The sequence below is a fragment of the Tachypleus tridentatus genome, chromosome 2, assembly GCF_004210375.1.
Source record: "Tachypleus tridentatus isolate NWPU-2018 chromosome 2, ASM421037v1, whole genome shotgun sequence".
Taxonomy (NCBI): Eukaryota; Metazoa; Arthropoda; class Merostomata; order Xiphosura; family Limulidae; genus Tachypleus; species Tachypleus tridentatus.
Window position 1 is genome coordinate 15697627 of NC_134826.1, and position 17834 is coordinate 15715460.

The 17834-nt window shown below is 33.7% G+C and overlaps 1 protein-coding gene across 4 annotated transcripts in view; it reads right to left on the reverse strand.

Moving 5' to 3' along the window:
- Positions 1-243: 243 nt before the first annotated feature.
- The window catches only part of LOC143238534 (uncharacterized), a 35636-nt gene continuing 18045 nt past the window's right edge, over positions 244-17834 (reverse strand). For 3 of the 4 annotated variants that reach the window (XM_076478839.1, XM_076478850.1, XM_076478828.1), the window contains 2 exons: positions 3261-3346; positions 902-2158 (listed from right to left, as the gene is read on the reverse strand). In XM_076478839.1, the coding sequence (XP_076334954.1) occupies positions 1917-2158; positions 3261-3346 (328 nt within the window). In that variant the 3' untranslated portion in view covers positions 902-1916. Of the gene's footprint in view, positions 2159-3260; positions 3347-17834 lie in introns of all 4 variants that reach the window. The other variant, XM_076478861.1, reaches the window with a different exon arrangement.

Consider the following 17834-nt stretch of genomic DNA (forward strand, 5'->3'; position numbering starts at 1 on the left):
TTAAATACATTATATCATTTTGAAAAGCTAATACGAGAAAGAATGCAGCCAAAGTTGGATATGTACAAGTGTTTTATCATCTTCTACATGATTCACAGATAAAGTAATACTATTAGATAACTCGTAGACTGAAATTACGTCTTCAATATTATAGCTAGAAAGAAACTTCACAATCCACCTTTTACTTGCTAATGATGTAACCAGTCATTACCAAATGGTTCATAATAAGTAACAAGACACGAAAGAAAAACAAAAACTAACAATTTATTTGGAAACTTCGTGCTGCATTTCTGTGAAACATAGATGTATTCCTACATAGCGCCATCTGGTGGACAATACAATATTATACACAGGAAGCTAAAACAATATTTACACAAACTGTACACAACATAGGGCTAAATGTTTTATATACATAATCACAATAGCCATTCAAGAAATACAAATTACCTAAATATTGTTCATCACCAGATTTGCTACTTTAACATATGTTAATTATTAGCATCCTACCTTTCAAAACAATATAATCTCAGCCCTAAATAAACATTGATTTAAACAATATCTTAAAGAGATCATAGTCTCAGACCTAATAAAAACAAATTAAACAGTATCTTTAACAGATTGTAACCTCAGTCATAACAAAACAGATCATAGTTTCAGACCTAATAAAACACTTAAATTAACCAGTACTTTCAACAGATCACAGTCTCAGTCCTCATAAAACACTTCAACATTTTTCAACAGATTACACACAAATCAGTAAGTAAAATCCACAAAAATATTTAATTTACTGCTATTTAAAAATAATTTTACACATTACCCCATTACCAATGTAATATGTTCCCAACAGCTTCAATTCTACAAATAAAAAACCAACAAAAAATATAGCGATTCCAATAAAATCGTCTTTCCACTTTTTCCTACCAGAGGGCTTCTCACAGTTGAAAAGTATTTTGACAGAACAACGAACTTGCTTCATATATATTACATTTTCTTCACAATCTTTCCTTATTTTCTCTTTTGTAAAAAAAATACAACAAAAAACAAATAAATGTAATATTCAGAACAAAAACTGCAAAATATCATTGGGATTTTCTGTTTCAGATAAATGTCATTTGTTCTGTTTGGCCAGATTTAAAGTCACAACAAATGTATACTGTAAATAAAAAAAAAAAAACAACAATAAAAAAGATTACCAAAAATACCACCATCTCTTAGAAGCCACAAATGAATATTTTTCAAATTCAATGTAACATACATCACAAGAAGATTCTATACCACCATCTCTCAGAAGCCACTAATGAATATTTTTCAAATTCAATGTAACATACATCACAAGAAGATTCTAGGTAATATATAGGATCTTTAAGAGTATTTAGTGCCCTTTAGTTGTTTTTAACAAAAAGCTTCAGCTGTATTCACTTTTAATTTCACTGAATTGAAATATGGTTTGAGTATCACATAGGTGGCGAAAATTTGTTAAACAGCACTAAAAACTATGATAATTTAACGTTTTCTAAATTTGTCAAAACTATTCAAGCAAGAAAGAAAACAAATTAAGATTAATTTTATAAATATTGAAACAGTAAGGAAACACAGTAGAATCACCAATACGTATTGGTAACTATTGAATATAGTAACGTTAAGATTTAAGTCCTAAACCTTTTTCCAAGGCCTAAAGGACTGCAACAGGAACCTGATAAGTTATGTTCTTACGAATAACATAGACTCATTGCTTCTATAATAAATGATTCATAAAAAAACTGGCCGTTAAATGAAGGTAAATCTGTGCTTCAAAACCGTCACTAAGACCAGCTCAAATGGGGTGAGAGTGGACAACCATTGTAAAGTTATGACCAATGAACAACAAGACTTTGCCAAGAGGAAAGATTTTAGATCATCACATAAAACAATTAACGTCACACAAGGGTTGAAAGTTCCATGCTATGGGCTGTGACATCAGGCCCTATTAGGCCTGATTCTCGGAGTTGACTAAGCCTACTTTCTACCCTCTCTCTACTGGCTTGAGTCTTTTCCCACTGCCACAGGTAAACGTTTTGTACTGAGATTGCTCCACAGAAAACGATTCCAAGGCCTATTACTATGCTTGTTACAATGGCTGGAACCTCATGAAAATGGATAAAGGTGAACAAGATGACACCTACAATAAATAAATATGTAAAAATAGAAAAAACTTTAAATATGTTAACAGATAAAATGATGCACTAATAGAGAAGTACAAAAATTATAAACACGATGATAAAAAATTAGGGTTGGTGTCATAATGTATTTACATGTTATTATTTCCCAGATCATCTTCAGATGCTAAAACATAGATTACCTAAGAGTAAACAGTAAAGGTATGGACTGTTAAGTTATCAGTGAAGAACAAGGGTATGGACTGTTAACTTACGAGTGAAGAACAAGGGTATGTATTATTAACTTACCAGTGAAGAGCAAGGGTATGGACTGTTAACTTACCAGTAAAGAGCAAGGGTATGGACAGTTAACTTACGAGTGAAGAATAAGGGTATGGACTGTTAACTTACCAGTGAAGAACAAGGGTATGGACTGTTAACTTACGAGTGAAGAACAAGGGTATGTATTATTAACTTACCAGTGAAGAGCAAGGGTATGGACTGTTAACTTACCAGTAAAGAACCAGGGTATGGACTGTTAACTTACCAGTGAAGAGCAAGGGTATGGACTGTTAACTTACCAGTGAAGAATAAGGGTATGGACTGTTAACTTACCAGTGAAGAACAAGGGTATGGACTGTTAACTTACCAGTGAAGAACAAGGGTATGGACTGTTAACTTACGAGTGAAGAATAAGGGTATGTATTATTAACTTACCAGTGAAGAGCAAGGGTATGGACTGTTAACTTATCAGTGAAAAACAAGGGTATGTATTATTAACTTACCAGTGAAGAATAAGGGTATGGACTGTTAACTTACCAGTGAAGAACAAGGGTATGGACTGTTAACTTATCAGTGAAAAACAAGGGTATGTATTATTAACTTACCAGTGAAGAATAAGGGTATGTATTATTAACTTACCAGTGAAGAGCAAGGGTATGGACTGTTAACTTACCAGTGAAGAACAAGGGTATGGAATGTTAACTTATCAGTGAAAAACAAGGGTATGTATTATTAACTTACCAGTGAAGAACAAGGATATGTATTATTAACTTACCAATGAAGAACAAGGGTATGTATTATTAACTTACCAGTGAAGAACAAGGGTATGTATTATTAACTTACCAGTGAAGAATAATGGTATGGACAAAAAAAAACCACCAACAGCAATTATTCTTGTAAAGGAACTTTTCTTCAAGAATTTGTTCGTCCTGAAAGACAACATATTAGTTAAAACACTAATTTGTTGTAAAACATTACTCTAACATATAATGTGTAGACAGTTAAAACACTAATATGTTATAAAGCATAGCCCTACCATATAATGTGTAGATCGTTAAAACACCGATGTGTTGTAAAACATGGCCCTACCATGTAATGTGTAGACAGTTAAAACACCGATGTGTTGTAAAACATGGCCATACTATGTAATGTGTAGATCGTTAAAGCTAATATGTTGTAAAACATTACCAGATTATGTGGAACAAAGCGAGCAAGGCCTCATGGATAAAAATGGTAACAACGAACTGAGCAACATTGTATGTATGGCATAAATAAAGTTATTGTAATGACAACTTTATTAGAGGAGGTTTCAAACGAAGTTCATTTCATGTACACCTGCAACGTTACCATGTCGCACATTTTCCACCTTAATTACTTACAACAAATGTTATGAATATCTCACCACTGAAAGTGTTAACAAATATTATTAAATATATTTATATTTAACATTAATACCGAGAAAAATGATTGGCTGTCTGACACAAAATGCCCACAGGAATATCTCATTTATTTTATATAACTTATAAATCGACCAGAAGATGGCGTTGTAAGGTATTCTAACTTTTTTTAAAACAACTTTAAGGAAATATGCACAATAAATCATAACAAAGTGATTATAAGTTTTAAAAGGGACATACACATAATATGCATGTTTCGTAAACATGCCTGTCATTCATAGGGAAAGTCTGTTAAGTTAAGGAAATTATATTTGAAGTATGTGTTCCGATGATAAAGAAACTTAACTTTTCTTAGATGTATGTATGACCAGAGAATTCTGTAATATTTTATGATGTGGTGAATTTGGCTTCAGTAGTTATTGTAACGCTGTTTTGTGCGATATTCGTAGCCCTTGTATACGATGTTCATTTCTCGTATAATGTTTCAAACTTTGATATGTGATATCTATAGCATTAAGATTCTTTAACCCTTTAGTTTTTTTACATATTGCTATTAATAACTTCTGGGTAAAATTTACCTACTTGTATCCCTATACAATATACTATAAAATTATTAATTTTGTTAGTACACAACTTGAACAATTAATAAACAGGAAAGTTAAAGCTATAATGATTAGAAAACACTCGCTGGTTAGTTGGTTAGCCTTGGTGTTTCAATGTTTGGTCATAATTCAATAACACATCACTAGATTCTGCTAGCTAAGGAAAGTTAGTTTAGTTCTGAATCCACATACAACACTCGTTGTAAAATAAAATAAATAATATTCAAACGCACTTTAAACATTAGAACAAACAGAATTAACAAAGTAAATTTAACGTAAAATGAAAAAAGTTACTACAAGTAAAAATATGAAAATGGTTCCTCTACCGTCCTCCATGTTGTTTGTGTGCGGTACTCGTAAAGTTCTGAGAATGTTCGAAACCTCGCTTTTTTGAATATGAAACATTTAAAAGAGAATTTAAACCAGCAGGATTTTAAGCGTTAGAACAGAACTCATTTATTAAAATGTAAATTTACAACAATCGTTTAATACACGAAAAATTTATTACGACTGCGAATGTTTACGTAACAGTTTGAAATGTTCAACGAGGAAACGTTGTTTACTTTATTGTTTTCTTTAAAGAATAACGTAAATCTATAACTATATTTAAAGATTAATTAATAATACAAACAAAACAGCAGTCATCCCATGGATACCAGTTTATAGTCGCTACTAACAACGACGATAAATCAGCTACAACATAACGATTCTCCATTTACAATTTGTTCGGTGAAACATTTTCTTTATAGGAAGACTTTTAAACAACACAATAAGTATTATCAGGCGTCCATCAGAAGTTTATCTTTGTTAGAATATTATCAGAAGTTTATCTTTGTCAACATATTATCAGACGTCCATCAGAAGTTTATCTTTGTTAGAATATTATCAGAAGTTTATCTTTGTTAGCATATTATCAGACGTCCATCAGAACTTTATCTTTGTTAGAATATTATCAGACGTCCACCAGAAGTTTATCTTTGTTAGAATATTATCAGACGTCCATCAGAAGTTTATCTCTGGTAGAGAAGAATAAGCAATCCCACTTTACGACCGTTATTTTAGTGTTTACTTAAAGACTACATCAACAAGCGTAGATTTACACACAAAAAGAAATTTTATTACATTCATCGGCTTTTGACAAGTGACCTGATGATAACAACAAACTTTTTCTCTTATATGTACATGATACTGAATATTTTTTTATGTTTGCACACCTCTAGGCTTCTGTAGCAACAGAATGAAAAAATAACAATTAACAAACACCCCGTTTAAAAATTGTAGGGTTAACGACAATATGGAGTCGATCCCTGCGATGCGTACAGCAAAGGTTGACCAATAACAAAACAACAAACTGTTTGAAAGTTTAAATAAAAACGTAACTTCGCTCCACCTAACGAAAGGTTGAAACATTTTAAAATTCCACAATGTATCTCTATTATAGTTTGAATAACGTTCTTTACATATTATGTGATGTAACCTTATAAGCTAATATTTGGTTTTGGAGTAGATAGAAACTATCAGTTAATAATTAGTTTAGGTGTAAATAGAAATTATGAGGTAATAAACGGTTTAGGTGTAAACAGAAACTATCAGTTAATAAACAGATTAGGTGTAAATAAAAGCCATTACATAATAATCAGTTCAGGTGTAAATAGGAACTATTAGGTAATAATCAGATTAGATGTAAATAAAAACTTATATATAATACTCAGTTTAGGTATAAATAGAAACTATTAGGTAATAATCAGTTTAGGTGTAAATAGAAACTATTAGGTAATAATCAGATTAGATGTAAATAAAAACTATTATATAATAATCAGTTTAGGTATAAATAGAAACTATTAGGTAGCAATCAGTTTAGGTGTAGGGTAAAACTCTACCAAATGATGTTATTTGTAGAATACTGATGAAACTAATATTTGTCTTGGAGTGATAAATATTTGTGATGTTCTTTTGTACACATAAAACAGTTTTGTTCAACGAAATACACTGGTGAAATGATGACGTACTAAGATATGGAATGATATGTTTCAGAGTTTTTGACGTATGAAGAATGTTATATATATTTCACAGTTTCTGACGTATGAAGGATGTTATATTAATATTTCACAGTTTCTGACGTATGAAGAATGTTATATTAATATTTGAGTTAAATTCTGCTCCCTTTACCTCCACTAACATTCCATAATATAAAAACTTTCTTCAGACGGAGAATAAAAAAAATGAGATTTAGCTACGTTTAGTTCTTTACATTAGAACCAGGTACACAGTTGAACACTTTAACTAAAGAAAAACCAAAGTGTGTTACTCAGTCCAACAAGATGTGGAGGTGTACGTACAGCTAATTTTAGAAAGTATTTCAGACACGCCAGAACGTAAACATTTAAATAGTAAAAGCTGTAGAACTAATACAAGGTACTCTGAAAAAGTGTACCATTCTTTCACATATAAGTAACTTCAGAAGAAATCATGTATTCATTCAATCTAACGTCAGGCTGTTAATAAAGGTGAACGTGTTTACGTAGAGAACAAAAGCATATAACAACCACATAAATTACACACTTCTACTGTTATCTATTGAATCATGATAATAATAATGTCGGATGGCTCGATTCCTTCTCTTTAACAAATCAGAGTCCGAGTTATTTCTGTCAATAAAACTATCCAGCTCCGTTGAATTGTTTTAGAATTGAACGAAAGGCAAACAGTTACTTGTGGAACACGAGAGATATGAAGTTCACTTTGGCTTCTTAAACAGTTACTTGTGGAACACGAGAGATATGAAGTTCACTTTGGCTTCTTAAACAGTTACTTGTGGAACACGAGAGATATGAAGTTCACTTCGGCTTCTTAAACAGTTACTTGTGGAACACGAGAGATATGAAGTTCACTTTGGCTTCTTAAACAGTTACTTGTGGAACACGAGAGATATGAAGTTCACTTTGGCTTCTTAAACAATTACTTGTGGAACACGAGAGATATGAAGTTCACTTTGGCTTTTTAAACAGTTACTTGTGGAACACGAGAGATATGAAGTTCACTTTGGCTTCTTAAACAGTTACTTGTGGAACACGAGAGATATGAAGTTCACTTTTACACACTTTTAAATCCAAATGTATGTTCTACTGTATGTTCACCTGTGTTTATGAGATCATTGTGGTTTTGAGCCTCTGTGTTACAATCTACCCTCTGTTCTTCTGGTGTATGTCTAATAGTCTTTACCTGTATCTAAGATATTATTGACAATAATTTTATCATCGAAATATTCACTTTTGGGGATTGGATGTTTGTACACCAGGGGAAACAAACAGTTGTGATACCGATGTGTTTACATCATACTTTTGTACTAAAATGATGGTAAAACATCGTTCAGAAACAGCAAATAATAAAATATTTTGTGGTTAATGCAAACGACAGAATTATTTATAATTTTACTAAATACCTCCGTGATGTATGTATGTCTTTACGTAAACAATATGGCCCAAGCAAGTCCTAGTTTTTGTTTGTTTATATTAAGCACAAAACTACACAAATAGTTATCCGTACTATGTTCACCAAGAGTATTGAAACCCGATTTTAAGCGGTACAAATCCTCATATTTACCCCTAAGCTAATAGATAAGCGAGGGGCGTGGCTTAACTGTCAATTGTCATTACAACTGAGTTTTATTGAGGCACGCGTGATAAAGACCTGCACACTCACTACGGTCGAATCTCAGAACGGCTGGGCTGGTATGGGTATTAACACTTTTATTGATAAGGAGAGAACAACGTTTCGACCTTCCTAGGTCATCTTCAGGTTAAGAAACATGACCTAGAAAAGTCGAAACGTTGTTCTCTCCTTATCAATAAAAGTGTTAATAACCGTATCTGAGATACATTTTTATTTCAAGTGGGTTTCTCGTCATCAAGAATGTATTCATATGTGTTCATTATAACTATAGCATTGCATTTGTCTGGTTTTACAATTTTGATGAGGTCCAGCACGGCCAGATGGATTAAGGCGTGCGACTCGTAATCTGAGGGTCGCGGGTTCGCATCTGTTAATTACGAGGTTTGTTGCTGGTTCGTCGTGTTGGCATCTTTTTGTTGTTGTCACCTAGTGACAACATCTAGTGTCTTGTTGTGACGGACCTTCTTTTCCTTAACGTTCTCACCAGAGTTGATTGATGTTGCGTTGTACGAGTCCATAAATGTCTGGTTGAATGCAGCAGGCAAAATGATAGTTTAGATTAATATTTTTGTCATTTAGTTCTTTATATATCGAGTTTAACATAGATTTTAGTAGCTTTTCTCTGTAAATTACGGATAATGTTTGTACACAGGGTAAAATTCTTCGATAGTATTGTTCTGGAAAGTCACTGTATGCGTAGTGTTCATCTTCCGTATTTTTTAGCAAGTGTTACTGTGTAAACACTTGTACGTTATGTGCGCGGAAATACTTCAGCAAATGTCGCACACACAAGGACTATTTCTTCAGCACAGCAGTCTGAGTAGCAGCGATATTTTATCATTAGAACATTTCTGTCTTGTTACTAGAATCGCTTCTTCAAGGAGCCCATGTTATCTTACATTTAATCTGACTTGTGGTTTCTACCACATTTCTCCCCGAGGAAGGGTTGTTCCACATTTCAAAAGCTAAAATCTGGTGATGAGGTACATTTTTCACATATTTGTTAAAGCTAAAAGACAGCAATTAGATACCTGAAAAACGAAGATGTAATTTATTCTTAAATTAGTCGTTTAGAAGTTGTAATTTATTAATATCCGTGTTATCAGGAAGAGGACGTTGCTACTTTTGTTTTCAACTCTATCTTCAGAGCATCGTTTGTGTTACTGATTCAGTAATTAGCATAAAGATCTGACCAACAATAGTACAAAACCAAAGTGACTTGGTTTACGCTAAAAACAACTTTTCTGGTTAGTCCAAGCATCAGTTTTAGTATAGTGTATTTATTCTACCAACACATTCTTCCAGGTTAGTCCAAGCATCAGTTTTAGTATAGTGTATTTATTCTACCAACACATTCTTTCAGGTTAGTTCCAGCATCAGTTTTAGTATAGTGTATTTATTCTACCAACACATTCTTCCAGGTTAGTCCAAGCATCAGTTTTAGTATAGTGTATTTATTCTACCAACACATTCTTCCAGGTTAGTTCCAGCATCAGTTTTAGTATAGTGTATTTATTCTACCAACACATTCTTCCAGGTTAGTTCCAGCATCAGTTTTAGTCCAGTGTATGTATTCTACCAACACATTCTTTCAAGTTAGTCCTAGCATCAGTTTCATTATAGTGTATTTATTCTACCAACACATTCTTTCAGGTTAGTCCTAGTATCAGTTTTAGTATAGTGTAATTATTTTACCAACACATTCTTCCAGGTTAGTTCCAGCATCAGTTTTAGTCCAGTGTATGTATTCTACCAACACATTCTTTCAGGTTAGTTCCAGCATCAGTTTTATTATAGTGTATGTATTCTACCAACACATTCTTTCAGGTTAGTCCTAGCATCAGTTTTAGTCCAGTGTATGTATTCTACCAACACATTCTTTCAAGTTAGTCCTAGCATCAGTTTCATTATAGTGTATTTATTCTACCAACACATTCTTTCAGGTTAGTCCTAGTATCAGTTTTATTATAGTGTATGTATTCTACCAACACATTCTTTCAGGTTACTACTAGCATCAGTTTTAGTATAGTGTATTTATTCTACCAACACATTCTTTCAGGTTAGTCCTAGTATCAGTTTTAGTATAGTGTATGTATTCTACCAACACATTCTCTCAGGTTACTCCTAGCATCAGTTTTAGTATAGTGTATTTATTTTATTTAAAACATGTTTTAACGTTCATGTGCATCTGGAACATCACATGTATAGTGTATAACCACTTGAAATATATGGTTTGGCATAAAGGTGAATAGATGGCTGTTTAGAAAGACAAGCGATCACTGCTCGAGAAGTGACTGTATATAAAGACCAGAGTTAGAACTACTTCACTGCTAGTTAAGTGACTACGTATATAAAGACCAGAGTTAGAGCTACTTCACTGCTAGTTAAGTGACTACGTATAGAAAGACCAGAGATAGTACTACTTCACTGCTAGTTAAGTGACTATGTATATAAAGACCAGAGTTAGTACTACTTCACTGCTAGTTAAGTGACTACGTATATAAAGACCAGAGTTAGTACTACTTCACTGCTAGTTAAGTGACTACGTATATAAAGACCAGAGTTAGAACTACTTCACTGCTAGTTAAGTGACTACGTATAGAAAGACCAGAGTTGGTACTACTTCACTGCTAGTTAAGTGACTACGTATAAAAAGACCAGAGTTAGTACTACTTCACTGTTAGTTAAGTGACTACATATATAAAGACCAGAGTTAGTACTACTTCACTGCTAGTTAAGTGACTACGTATATAAAGACCAGAGTTAGTACTACTTCACTGTTAGTTAAGTGACTACGTATATAAAGACCAGAGTTAGTACTACTTCACTGTTAGTTAAGTGACTACGTATATAAAGACCAGAGTTAGTACTACTTCACCGTTAGTTAAGTGACTATGTATATAAAGACCAGAGTTGGTACTACTTCACTGTTAGTTAAGTGACTATGTATATAAAGACCAGAGTTGGTACTACTTCACTGTTAGTTAAGTGACTACGTATATAAAGACCAGAGTTAGTACTACTTCACTGTTAGTTAAGTGACTACGTATATAAAGACCAGAGTTAGTACTACTTCACTGTTAGTTAAGTGACTACGTATATAAAGACCAGAGTTAGTACTACTTCACTGCTAGTTAAGTGACTACGTATATAAAGACCAGAGTTAGTACTACTTCACTGTTAGTTAAGTGACTACGTATATAAAGACCAGAGTTAGTACTACTTCACTGTTAGTTAAGTGACTACGTATATAAAGACCAGAGTTAGTACTACTTCACTGTTAGTTAAGTGACTACGTATATAAAGACCAGAGTTAGTACTACTTCACTGTTAGTTAAGTGACTACGTATATAAAGACCAGAGTTAGTACTACTTCACTGTTAGTTAAGTGACTACGTATATAAAGACCAGAGTTAGTACTACTTCACTGCTAGTTAAGTGACTACGTATATAAAGACCAGAGTTAGTACTACTTCACTGCTAGTTAAGTGACTACGTATATAAAGACCAGAGTTAGTACTACTTCACTGTTAGTTAAGTGACTACGTATATAAAGACCAGAGTTAGTACTACTTCACTGTTAGTTAAGTGACTACGTATATAAAGACCAGAGTTGGTACTACTTCACTGTTAGTTAAGTGACTACGTATATAAAGACCAGAGTTGGTACTACTTCACTGTTAGTTAAGTGACTACTTACATAAAGACCAGAGTTGGTACTACTTCACTGCTAGTTAAGTGACTACGTATATAAAGACCAGAGTTGGTACTACTTCACTGTTAGTTAAGTGACTACATATATAAAGACCAGAGTTGGTACTACTTCACTGTTAGTTAAGTGACTACGTATATAAAGACCAGAGTTAGTACTACTTCACTGCTAGTTAAGTGACTACGTATATAAAGACCAGAGTTAGTACTACTTCACTGTTAGTTAAGTGACTACGTATATAAAGACCAGAGTTAGTACTACTTCACTGTTAGTTAAGTGACTACGTATATAAAGACCAGAGTTGGTACTACTTCACTGTTAGTTAAGTGACTACGTATATAAAGACCAGAGTTGGTACTACTTCACTGTTAGTTAAGTGACTACTTACATAAAGACCAGAGTTGGTACTACTTCACTGCTAGTTAAGTGACTACGTATATAAAGACCAGAGTTAGTAGTTCTTCACTGTTAGTTAAGTGACTACGTATATAAAGACCAGAGTTAGTACTACTTCACTGTTAGTTAAGTGACTACGTATATAAAGACCAGAGTTAGTACTACTTCACTGTTAGTTAAGTGACTACGTATATAAAGACCAGAGTTAGTACTACTTCACTGTTAGTTAAGTGACTACGTATATAAAGACCAGAGTTAGTACTACTTCACTGTTAGTTAAGTGACTACGTATATAAAGACCAGAGTTGGTACTACTTCACTGCTAGTTAAGTGACTACGTATATGAAGACCAGAGTTAGTACTACTTCACTGCTAGTTAAGTGACTACGTATATAAAGACCAGAGTTGGTACTACTTCACTGTTAGTTAAGTGACTACGTATATAAAGACCAGAGTTAGTACTACTTCACTGTTAGTTAAATGACTACGTATATAAAGACCAGAGTTGGTACTACTTCACTGCGAGTTAAGTGACTACGTATATGAAGACCAGAGTTAGTACTACTCCACTGTTAGTTAAGTGACTACGTATATAAAGACCAGAGTTGGTACTACTTCACTGTTAGTTAAGTGACTATGTATATAAAGACCAGAGTTAGTACTACTTCACTGCAAGTTAAGTGACTACGTATATAAAGACCAGAGTTGGTACTACTTCACTGTTAGTTAAGTGACTACATATATAAAGACCAGAGTTGGTACTACTTCACTGTTAGTTAAGTGACTACGTATATAAAGACCAGAGTTAGTACTACTTCACTGCTAGTTAAGTGACTACGTATATAAAGACCAGAGTTGGTACTACTTCACTGTTAGTTAAGTGACTACGTATATAAAGACCAGAGTTAGTACTACTTCACTGCTAGTTAAGTGACTACGTATATGAAGTATATAAAGACCAGAGTTGGTACTACTTCACTGTTAGTTAAGTGACTACTTACATAAAGACCAGAGTTGGTACTACTTCACTGCTAGTTAAGTGACTACGTACATAAAGACCAGAGTTGGTACTACTTCACTGCTAGTTAAGTGACTACGTATATAAAGACCAGAGTTAGTACTACTTCACTGTTAGTTAAGTGACTACGTATATAAAGACCAGAGTTAGTACTACTTCACTGTTAGTTAAGTGACTACGTATATAAAGACCAGAGTTAGTACTACTTCACTGTTAGTTAAGTGACTACGTATATAAAGACCAGAGTTAGTACTACCTCACTGTTAGTTAAGTGACTACGTATATAAAGACCAGAGTTAGTACTACTTCACTGATAGTTAAGTGACTACGTATATAAAGACCAGAGTTAGTACTACTTCACTGTTAGTTAAGTGACTACGTATATAAAGACCAGAGTTAGTACTACTTCACTGTTAGTTAAGTGACTACGTATATAAAGACCAGAGTTAGTACTACTTCACTGTTAGTTAAGTGACTACGTATATAAAGACCAGAGTTAGTACTACTTCACTGTTAGTTAAGTGACTATGTATATAAAGACCAGAGTTGGTACTACTTCACTGTTAGTTAAGTGACTATGTATATAAAGACCAGAGTTGGTACTACTTCACCGTTAGTTAAGTGACTACGTATATAAAGACCAGAGTTGGTACTACTTCACTGCTAGTTAAGTGACTACGTATATAAAGACCAGAGTTAGTACTACTTCACTGTTAGTTAAGTGACTACGTATATAAAGACCAGAGTTAGTACTACTTCACTGCTAGTTAAGTGACTACGTATATAAAGACCAGAGTTAGTACTACTTCACTGTTAGTTAAGTGACTACGTATATAAAGACCAGAGTTAGTACTACTTCACTGTTAGTTAAGTGACTACGTATATAAAGACCAGAGTTAGTACTACTTCACTGTTAGTTAAGTGACTACGTATATAAAGACCAGAGTTAGTACTACTTCACTGTTAGTTAAGTGACTACGTATATAAAGACCAGAGTTAGTACTACTTCACTGCTAGTTAAGTGACTACGTATATAAAGACCAGAGTTAGTACTACTTCACTGTTAGTTAAGTGACTACGTATATAAAGACCAGAGTTAGTACTACTTCACTGCTAGTTAAGTGACTACGTATATAAAGACCAGAGTTAGTACTACTTCACTGTTAGTTAAGTGACTACGTATATAAAGACCAGAGTTAGTACTACTTCACTGTTAGTTAAGTGACTACGTATATAAAGACCAGAGTTAGTACTACTTCACTGTTAGTTAAGTGACTACGTATATAAAGACCAGAGTTGGTACTACTTCACTGTTAGTTAAGTGACTACGTATATAAAGACCAGAGTTAGTACTACTTCACTGTTAGTTAAGTGACTACGTATATAAAGACCAGAGTTGGTACTACTTCACTGTTAGTTAAGTGACTACATATATAAAGACCAGAGTTGGTACTACTTCACTGTTAGTTAAGTGACTACGTATATAAAGACCAGAGTTAGTACTACTTCACTGTTAGTTAAGTGACTACGTATATAAAGACCAGAGTTAGTACTACTTCACTGTTAGTTAAGTGACTACGTATATAAAGACCAGAGTTGGTACTACTTCACTGTTAGTTAAGTGACTACGTATATAAAGACCAGAGTTAGTACTACTTCACTGTTAGTTAAGTGACTACGTATATAAAGACCAGAGTTAGTACTACTTCACTGTTAGTTAAGTGACTACGTATATAAAGACCAGAGTTAGTACTACTTCACTGTTAGTTAAGTGACTACGTATATAAAGACCAGAGTTAGTACTACTTCACTGTTAGTTAAGTGACTACGTATATAAAGACCAGAGTTAGTACTACTTCACTGTTAGTTAAGTGACTACGTATATAAAGACCAGAGTTGGTACTACTTCACTACGCTAGTTAAGTGACTACGTATATAAAGACCAGAGTTAGTACTACTTCACTGCTAGTTAAGTGACTACGTATATAAAGACCAGAGTTGGTACTACTTCACTGTTAGTTAAGTGACTACGTATATAAAGACCAGAGTTAGTACTACTTCACTGTTAGTTAAGTGACTACGTATATAAAGACCAGAGTTGGTACTACTTCACTGTTAGTTAAGTGACTACGTATATAAAGACCAGAGTTAGTACTACTTCACTGTTAGTTAAGTGACTACGTATATAAAGACCAGAGTTGGTACTACTTCACTGTTAGTTAAGTGACTATGTATATAAAGACCAGAGTTAGTACTACTTCACTGCAAGTTAAGTGACTACGTATATAAAGACCAGAGTTGGTACTACTTCACTGTTAGTTAAGTGACTACATATATAAAGACCAGAGTTGGTACTACTTCACTGTTAGTTAAGTGACTACGTATATAAAGACCAGAGTTAGTACTACTTCACTGCTAGTTAAGTGACTACGTATATAAAGACCAGAGTTGGTACTACTTCACTGTTAGTTAAGTGACTACGTATATAAAGACCAGAGTTAGTACTACTTCACTGCTAGTTAAGTGACTACGTATATAAAGACCAGAGTTAGTACTACTTCACTGTTAGTTAAGTGACTACGTATATGAAGACCAGAGTTGGTACTACTTCACTGCTAGTTAAGTGACTACTTACATAAAGACCAGAGTTGGTACTACTTCACTGCTAGTTAAGTGACTACTTACATAAAGACCAGAGTTGGTACTACTTCACTGCTAGTTAAGTGACTACGTATATAAAGACCAGAGTTAGTACTACTTCACTGTTAGTTAAGTGACTACGTATATAAAGACCAGAGTTAGTACTACTTCACTGTTAGTTAAGTGACTACGTATATAAAGACCAGAGTTAGTACTACTTCACTGTTAGTTAAGTGACTACGTATATAAAGACCAGAGTTAGTACTACTTCACTGTTAGTTAAGTGACTACGTATATAAAGACCAGAGTTAGTACTACTTCACTGCTAGTTAAGTGACTACGTATATAAAGACCAGAGTTAGTACTACTTCACTGTTAGTTAAGTGACTACGTATATAAAGACCAGAGTTAGTACTACTTCACTGCTAGTTAAGTGACTACGTATATAAAGACCAGAGTTAGTACTACATCACTGCTAGTTAAGTGACTACGTATATAAAGACCAGAGTTAGTACTACTTCACTGCTAGTTAAGTGACTACGTATATAAAGACCAGAGTTGGTACTACTTCACTGTTAGTTAAGTGACTACGTATATAAAGACCAGAGTTGGTACTACTTCACTGTTAGTTAAGTGACTACGTATATAAAGACCAGAGTTAGTACTACTTCACTGCAAGTTAAGTGACTACGTATATAAAGACCAGAGTTGGTACTACTTCACTGTTAGTTAAGTGACTACATATATAAAGACCAGAGTTGGTACTACTTCACTGTTAGTTAAGTGACTACGTATATAAAGACCAGAGTTAGTACTACTTCACTGTTAGTTAAGTGACTACGTATATAAAGACCAGAGTTAGTACTACTTCACTGTTAGTTAAGTGACTACGTATATAAAGACCAGAGTTAGTACTACTTCACTGCTAGTTAAGTGACTACGTATATAAAGACCAGAGTTAGTACTACTTCACTGCTAGTTAAGTGACTACGTATATAAAGACCAGAGTTAGTACTACTTCACTGCTAGTTAAGTGACTACGTATATAAAGACCAGAGTTAGTACTACTTCACTGCTAGTTAAGTGACTACGTATATAAAGACCAGAGTTAGTACTACTTCACTGCTAGTTAAGTGACTACGTATATAAAGACCAGAGTTAGTACTACTTCACTGCTAGTTAAGTGACTACGTATATAAAGACCAGAGTTGGTACTACTTCACTGCTAGTTAAGTGACTACGCATATGAAGACCAGAGTTAGTACTACTCCACTGTTAGTTAAGTGACTACGTATATAAAGACCAGAGTTGGTACTACTTCACTGTTAGTTAAGTGACTATGTATATAAAGACCAGAGTTAGTACTACTTCACTGCAAGTTAAGTGACTACGTATATAAAGACCAGAGTTGGTACTACTTCACTGTTAGTTAAGTGACTACATATATAAAGACCAGAGTTGGTACTACTTCACTGTTAGTTAAGTGACTACGTATATAAAGACCAGAGTTAGTACTACTTCACTGCTAGTTAAGTGACTACGTATATAAAGACCAGAGTTAGTACTACTTCACTGTTAGTTAAGTGACTACGTATATAAAGACCAGAGTTAGTACTACTTCACTGCTAGTTAAGTGACTACGTATATGAAGTATAGTCACTAGTTAAGTGACTACTTACATAAAGACCAGAGTTGGTACTACTTCACTGCTAGTTAAGTGACTACGTATATAAAGACCAGAGTTAGTACTACTTCACTGTTAGTTAAGTGACTACGTATATAAAGACCAGAGTTAGTACTACTTCACTGTTAGTTAAGTGACTACGTATATAAAGACCAGAGTTAGTACTACTTCACTGTTAGTTAAGTGACTACGTATATAAAGACCAGAGTTAGTACTACTTCACTGTTAGTTAAGTGACTACGTATATAAAGACCAGAGTTAGTACTACCTCACTGTTAGTTAAGTGACTACGTATA